The sequence below is a fragment of the Pyrgilauda ruficollis genome, unplaced genomic scaffold, assembly GCF_017590135.1.
Source record: "Pyrgilauda ruficollis isolate IOZ18807 unplaced genomic scaffold, ASM1759013v1 scaffold296, whole genome shotgun sequence".
Classification (NCBI taxonomy): Eukaryota; Metazoa; Chordata; class Aves; order Passeriformes; family Passeridae; genus Pyrgilauda; species Pyrgilauda ruficollis.
In genome coordinates this window covers 74,522-82,260 of record NW_024524333.1, presented here as the reverse complement: position 1 = coordinate 82,260, position 7,739 = coordinate 74,522, and the positions used below count along the sequence as shown (strand labels likewise).

The 7,739-nt window shown below is 55.6% G+C and overlaps 1 protein-coding gene across 1 annotated transcript in view; it reads left to right on the top strand.

The window, feature by feature from the left end:
• Positions 1-7,739, top strand: part of LRP1 (LDL receptor related protein 1) — a gene marked incomplete at its 3' end in the record, with an annotated part of 88,779 nt that overhangs the window by 9,720 nt on the left and 71,320 nt on the right. Inside the window, exon 3 of the mRNA XM_041472679.1 lies at positions 3,518-3,640. Coding sequence (XP_041328613.1) covers positions 3,518-3,640 — 123 coding nt within the window. The remainder of the gene's footprint in view (positions 1-3,517; positions 3,641-7,739) is intronic.

Genomic DNA, 7,739 nt, shown 5'->3' with positions numbered 1-7,739 from the left:
CTTTTATTTTATGCCTCTTTGGGGGCCCTTTTCTTACATGCCTTTTTTGAGACCCTTTATTTCTCCACTTTCCCCATCCCTTTTTATTTTTTTTTTTTTTGGGGTCACATTTTAGTGCCTTTTTTCTCCTTTCTGACCCACTTTTGGGCGTGTTTATTTTCCCACCATCCCCCTCATCTTTTGCCCCTTTTTTGGGGTAGGGCCATTTTTTTGGGGACCTCTTTTATTTTGTGCCTCTTTGGGGGCCCTTTTCTTACATGCCTTTTTTGAGACCCTTTATTTCTCCACTTTTCCTTATTTTATTATTTTATTTTATTTTATTTTATTTTATTTTATTTTATTTTATTTTATTTTTTTGGGGTCACATTTTAGTGCCTTTTTTCTCCTTTCAGACCCTCCTTTGGGCGTGTTTATTTCCCCACCGCCCCCCTCACCTTTCGGCTATTTTCACCAACTTCTGCCGTGTTTTCCGCGCGGTTTTGTCCCCTTTGAGTCGCCTTTTGAGCCGGGGTCTCTCTCCTGTGGCTGCCAAGGCCGGGACGTGTCCCTGCAGCTGCCCTGGCCCCGTTCTGAGCCGTTCATTGTGCGCTGATGAAGGCGCCTTTATTCCCCACCCCGGAGCCGGAGCTCCGCTGCCATCGCCGCCGCTGGGGCGAGCGCCCGGCTCGGGAAGGGAATTTGGCTCTGTCAGAGGGATGCATGAACAGAGACACCTTCTCTAATTGTCCACCTGGCACTGAGGGTGTTGAACCCGCCGGGAACACGCTGTGCCAGGACGGGGAATGAGCAGGGAATGCTGAGGAGCCTCGGGGGTGATCGCCTTCCGTGCTCTCCCTGCTCTGAGCTGTGGTGGCCGTGCCAGAGCCGCGGTGCCTCTGGTTCTTCCCGTGGTTGGGAATGGTGGAGAGGATGGGTTTGGGTGCTCTGTGGTGGTGAGGAGAGCTCTGGGGTCATCCTGCATGGATCAGCTCCTCTCTGGAAGGGCAGGTGTCCATCCTCAGGGCGGTGTGTGTCGGTGCTTGGGAGGAATCCCACGTGTTCCTGCTCTGGTCCTGGAGCTGGGAATGCTCGGCACGGAGGTGCCGGTGCTGAGTGATGACTCCTTCCAGCATCCCTGCTCCAGGAAAGCCTGGTCTCCTGGTGTGGCCAGCAGGAGCAGGGAGGTCATCCTTCCCCTGTTCTCGGCACTGGTGAGGGCACACCTCGAGTGCTGTGTCCAGTTCTGGGCTCCTCAGTTTGGGAAGGACATTGGGACCCTTGAGCCCATCCAGAGGGGGCAGTGAGGCTGGAGAAGGGCTGGGAACACAAACCCTGTGAGGAATGGCTGAGGGAGCTGGGGGTGTTCAGCCTGGAGAAAAGGAGACTCAGGGGTGACCTTGTCATTCTCTACAGCTCCTGTGCTCAGCTGGGGTTGGGCTCTTTCTCCAGGCAGCACTGACAGAACCAGAGGACACAGCCTCAAGCTGCATCAAGGGAAATATAAGTTGGATATTAGGAAGAAGTTTTTTCACTGAAAGAGTTGTAAAGTTCTGGAATGGCTGCCCGGGGAGGTGGTGCAGTCACCATCCCTGGTGTGTTTAACAAAGCCTGGATGTGGCACTGGCTGCCGGGGTTGAGTTGAGGTGTTGGGGCTGGGTTGGACTCCGTGATCTTTAAGGCTTCTTCCAACCCAGTGATTCTGTGAATTCTGTGATTGGTGTGTCCAGTACAAAGCAAGCTCCTGGTTTCCCATCCCACAAACAAGCAGCTGGCAGTGAGTTCCCAGGGATTTGCCCTCCTGTAGCTCTGCCTGCTCCTTTGGGAAGTGAAACCTGTGGGTTGCAGCGGCTGCCGCAGCCGTAGGTCACGCTGTGGCTGCTGGAGACCTGGGAGGATGAGGAGGAGCAGGAAACCCAAGAGGGTGTCAGCTCTTTGCTGTGGTTTTCTTAATGAATCCTGCCTTGGATGTGCCTGTGGCTGGGAGATGGAGGCGTCAGATGAGTTCCACTGGGAAGAGGGGGTGGAAGGGCTGGATTTGGAGCAGAGGATGCTGTCCCTGAGCCCGGTGGGAGGAAGGGGAAAGGGGACAGGCTCGGGCTGTGCCTCTGGCCTAGGGAAGGTGGAGGGGAAGCACAGGGATGCTCCATCCATTTTGATCCGTCCAGTCTCCATCTTGGCTGTGCCGAGCAGCAGCTCCCACGCCGCCGGTGAGCAGGGGAGGAAGGGAGGCAGGGAGGCAGGGAAGCAGGTTGGCAGGAGGAGCCACACTCCCATCACAGCAAACGGTGTCAGGCAAAGCCCTGAGCAGCTCCGAGGAGTGATCAGGGTTGTGACAGGGTGGGAAGTGTCCTCCCACCCTTCAGGGATGGGATTGGGATGAGGGACAGCATCATCCCCATCCTCTCCTTTCACAGCTCCCCGTGCTGTGGAGCAGCCCCGTGGCAGGAGGAAGATGCAGGCACAGAAATCCCCCCTTTCCCGGGCTGAGCAGGAAGTGAAGTGGATCCTGGGAGAGGGGAATTTGGCAGGAGAGCAGGGATGCCACGAGATGAATGTTTTGGGAATTGCGTGTGCGGCTGCCTTTGCTTGAACAAGGGCTCACAGTTGTGTTGGGTTTGCAAAAGCTCTGGCCACCCCCAGGGCTGGGGCTCCCCCCCCCGTTTCAGTGGCCCCTATTTTAATGACCCCCCATTGTGTCCTCTCCTTTTGGGAGTCTGCAATGTCCCCTCCCATTTCAGTGACCCCCATTTCAGTGACCCCCCATTTTGATGACCCCCCCATTGCAATGTCCCCTCCCATTTCAGTGACCCCCATTTCAGTGACCCCCCATTTTGATGACCCCCCCATTGCAATGTCCCCTCCCATTTCAGTGACCCCCATTTCAGTGACCCCCCATTTTGATGACCCCCCCATTGCAATGTCCCCTCCCATTTCAGTGACCCCCAAGGCATGGGCAGGGGGCCCTTCCCAGCCTTTCTCCCTCCCCAGACTCTGGATTTTGACTTTTCCTGCTGGTTTTCCCTCTCTATTTTCCCTCCCTGTGTGTCCCATGAAGGATGTGGGGTCAGCCTTCCCTGGGGTCCTGGACATGGGATGGATGGATCCCCATCCTGCTGTTGTCCTCATGATTTAAAAAAGCATTACTTTTTAATTTGTTCTCATTTGGGTTTTCTTGTTTTTTCCCTGTTTTTCTCTTGCCTAGCACAGAAAACGAAGCGCCTCTGGCTCCCAGGAGCTAATTCATCCAAGTTAAATGATCTTTAAAATCTGCGAGCGCATCACAGTGCTCGACTCCTGTTTTCTCCCGGTGTAATTAATGCTCCAGCTTAAATTTCCTCCTTTCCTTAGGGGCAAGCTTGATGGATCCGGTGCCGGGCTCGAACTTCTGCCAAGCCATAGGAAAGAAATCATCCTCCCCCCAAAAAAAACCCTAAACCAATCTTGGCCTTTAATTGAAATTTGATTTTTCTTTTGAAACAACTTGTCCTCGGGAAGAAACTGATGTTGTTTATTATCGTTATTTCTTTTTCTCATCCAGCACCGAAGACTTGTAGCCCCAAACAGTTTGCATGCAAAGATCAGATTACGTGCATATCTAAGGGCTGGCGCTGTGACGGGGAGAAGGATTGTCCGGATGGCTCGGATGAATCTCCCGAGATATGTATGTATGCCTTTCCTTCCTAATCCTCTTCCTCTGGCTTTGCTCCTTCTCGCCACGGGCGTTCCAGGGCCCCGAGCAGCCGTTGCACAACGTTCTACCTCAGCTGCCCTTGCAGCCACTTGGGGTGGGGGGTGTCCATTCCGTCCGTCTGTCCATCCGTCCGTCCATCCCACCATTTATCCACCACCATCCATCCATCATCAATCCATCCATCCATCATCCATCCATCCATCCATCCATCCATCCTCCCTCCGTCCATCCATCCATCCATCCATCCATCCTCCCTCCGTCCATCCATCCATCCATCCATCCATCCTCCCTCCGTCCATCCATCCATCCATCCATCCATCCTCCCTCCGTCCATCCATCCATCCATCCATCCATCCTCCCTCCGTCCATCCATCCATCCATCCATCCATCCTCCCTCCGTCCATCCATCCATCCATCCATCCATCCTCCCTCCGTCCATCCATCCATCCATCCATCCATCCTCCCTCCGTCCATCCATCCATCCATCCATCCATCCTCCCTCCGTCCATCCATCCATCCATCCATCCATCCTCCCTCCGTCCATCCATCCATCCATCCATCCATCCTCCCTCCGTCCATCCATCCATCCATCCATCCATCCTCCCTCCGTCCATCCATCCATCCATCCATCCATCCTCCCTCCGTCCATCCATCCATCCATCCATCCATCCTCCCTCCGTCCATCCATCCATCCATCCATCCATCCTCCCTCCGTCCATCCATCCATCCATCCATCCATCCTCCCTCCGTCCATCCATCCATCCATCCATCCATCCTCCCTCCGTCCATCCATCCATCCATCCATCCATCCTCCCTCCGTCCATCCATCCATCCATCCATCCATCCTCCCTCCGTCCATCCATCCATCCATCCATCCATCCTCCCTCCGTCCATCCATCCATCCATCCATCCATCCTTCCATCCATCCATCCGTCCATCCGTCCATCCATGGTTCCTAACCAGCCTCCTGGGAACGGGGGATCACTCATTATTTTTGTTTCCATCAAAATGGATGTGCACGAGGAAGGAAGAGTCAGCAGCAGTGTTGCCCCATCCTCAGCACCTCGGTGTTCCTGGGCATGGGGAGTGAGGGAAGGAGATCTCTGCGAGTCCCTGGGGAGATCTCTAGGAGTCCCAGGGAGCAGCTGGCCAGGGGACATCGCTGTCCCAGATGGGTTTTGGGATTAGGATGTTGGATTGGGCTCACTGCTCTGAGCTGTTGGAGCCACTTGGACACAGCTCTGGAGATGTTCCCCCTCGCATGGGGCGGTGGAGTTTCTCTGGGAGGAAACAGAGAACTGGGATGGGTTGGGTGAGGTGTGGGGGTGGGAATTGAGGGATGTCAGAGGGGTCAGAGCTGTGGTGACACCAGGGATGGCAGCTGTGCCAGTCCCACTGTGTCTGGAGCTCTGATCTGGCCAGGCTGGAGCAAGGAACCACCTGTCCCCATGTCCCACATGGACACAGGACAGCCCAGCAGAATCTCCTCATCCCCTGTCCCAGCTCTCCCACCCCGATTCCCACTTCACGCTGTGCTTGGCAGAACCCTCTCCTCCAGAGCAGTTCCTGGTTCGGCTCTGGGTTTGTTTATTCCTTAAGGCAAAATGATGCAACGGCCCCTCCGTGGGAGGGATGGGGGGCTGGGATGGGCTGGCTGCCTCCAGTCAATCAGCAGCCCTGGAAAATTACAGCAGGAGGATTCGGAGGCTGGAAGAAATCTGTCCTGATTGGCATGTTCCTCTCGCTGCGTGCATCTGTGCTCGATCCGCGGGGACAGGTGACCGCAGCATGGACCCCTTGGATGCTCTTCCCTCTCCACCTCCTGCCTCTCTCTTCCCTGGGGCTGCTGAGGGGCCTGGTGCCAGGAGCAGCCTCTGGTGCTGTGGATGCACCTCATGTCCCTCTGTGAGGAGGTCATGGATGTTGGAAGACTCTTGGGTTTGGTCCGAGCCCCCTGAGGGCTCATCCCTGGAGGACACGGGACCCCCGCTGCCCCTGTGCCCCTTGGAACACGCTTGGCACTTCCAGGACAGGGAATTGGGAGCCTCTGTGAGACACAGACCAAAGCCTGGCATCTCCTCTCTCCTCACTACCATGAGTGGGACTGGCTCTGTGTGTTTCCATCACCACCACAGATTCCAAACTTTGGAATCTCTCAGTTCTTCGGGAGCAGTTCCCTCCCCAGCTGATCTCTGGGGTCCTGGAGGGGCTGCACCTTCCTGAGCTGCTCTGCTCTCCTCCCCCAGTTCCCACTTCACACCCCTGGACACCGGGAGGGAGTCAGGGTGACGCTGTGCCCCCCAGGACATGGAGATTGGGGTGCCAGGGCACATCTGTGCCGTTGCCGTGGGCCGGGGGATGAGTGGAGCCTCCCTGCTCCTGCCCAGGCTCGTTCCCGTGGAGCCCGACCTGTCAGCGCGGGCCCCCGCTATCTCCGGGATTGCCAGGCCGCCTTTTCTCACGCCACTCCGGCACCGGCGCTTCCAGCAGCCTCTCATCCTCCTTATCTCTCTGGCAGGGAGAGAATGACTTTTATTACTCTCGTTTAATCCGTGTTTGAGCCGGGCTGCGAGCGCCGCTCCTGCCGAGGCTCCGGGGCCCGCCGGTGCCGCGGTGTTTGCGTGGCACTGACGCTCTCCTGACGGAGCTCTTCAAGTGCTGTCGGGCACGTGCCAGGTTTTCCTCCCTGGGGAATCCTTTCAAGTATTCCCTGGCTTTGCTCAGGTCCCTTCCTGTCCCCGGCGTTGCTCATTTGGTGCGAGTGCCTCGCGCCACGGTTCTTGCACCGTCAGTTGTTTTTGCTCCACGGAGCTTTCCTGAGAGGAAAACACTTGGACAGGAGCCTCCATCCTGCTGGAGATCAAAGATGGGGGGCTCTGAGGAAGGAATTTGCTGTGCCTGGTTGGTCCATCCATTGATCCGAGGGTTCAGGACGCCTTGGATCCCTCATCTTGCCCTGCTGGATCTGCTGTTGGCCTGGTCCTGGTGAGCTCTGAAGTGACCCAGAGGCAGCACCAGGCCCCCCAGTGCTGCCATCCGTGTCCATCCTGATGGCACAAGTGGGACCATGCCACTCCTGCTCCTCCAGCCTCTTCCCTCATTGTGTTCCCCCCATCTGCGTCTCCCTGGGCTGTTGCCAAATCAACTGCAGGAGGAAGAATTGCTTTTCTTCTATCCTTTTTTTTTCTTTTTTTTTTTTTTTTTTTCTGAGTGGTTTTTTGAGGTTAGACATTCCTATCTAATTCGGCTCCTTGGGGTGTACCACAAGCTTGTCACATGTAATAAATTGGCTCATTTATTAGCGCCAACACGGTCAAAAGCAAACAAAGTGGCTTGTGGATTAATCCTGCCCTGTTTGGGATAAGTGGTTTGATCCAGGCTCTTTGCAGGGAATAATGGACACGGCAGAGCAGTTCTGACTGATGAATTGGGCGCTTCACTCCAGCCCCTCCATTCTTCTGGTCCATATATCGACGTTACTTAATTAACCCATAATTTGCAATTACTGCGGGCCCACCCTCTGCAAAAAACAAATCTGTGCAGTGGCACCCGGTAAGAAATTCTCCCAGGAATCATCTGCTGGGTGCCCTGGCACTGGGAAGGAGGGCGAGCTGAAATTCCTGCTGGCTGTGAGAGAGCCTGGGTGTCCTGAGCATCCTGGAGGATCCCCTCACCCCAGTGCCAGGCCAGTCTGCTCACTGGGAGCGTACTGGGATGTATTTGAGACTCAGGGGAGAGATCTGGCATCTGGAGCCTGTTAAATTCCCATTTTCCAGGCATCCCTTGAGCAGGAATAGGGTCACTGTCCAGGATGGACAGAGGGAAGTCTTGGCTGGGATGGATTGAGGATCCTGCTCAGCATGGAGGGGAAGGTGTCACAAATCCTGGGCTTTGTGGTCCCCTTCCCACAGCCCCGTGTGCCTCTGAGGGCTTTTATCCCCTCCTTTAGCCCAAGGGTCATGGTGGGATCACACCCAGTGTCCCTCAGAGGTGTGGGATGAGGCTGTGCCAGCACGCAGAGCTCTGTGTGTGATGTCACACTCCTCTCCAAGGAGAGCTGGAGCTTATT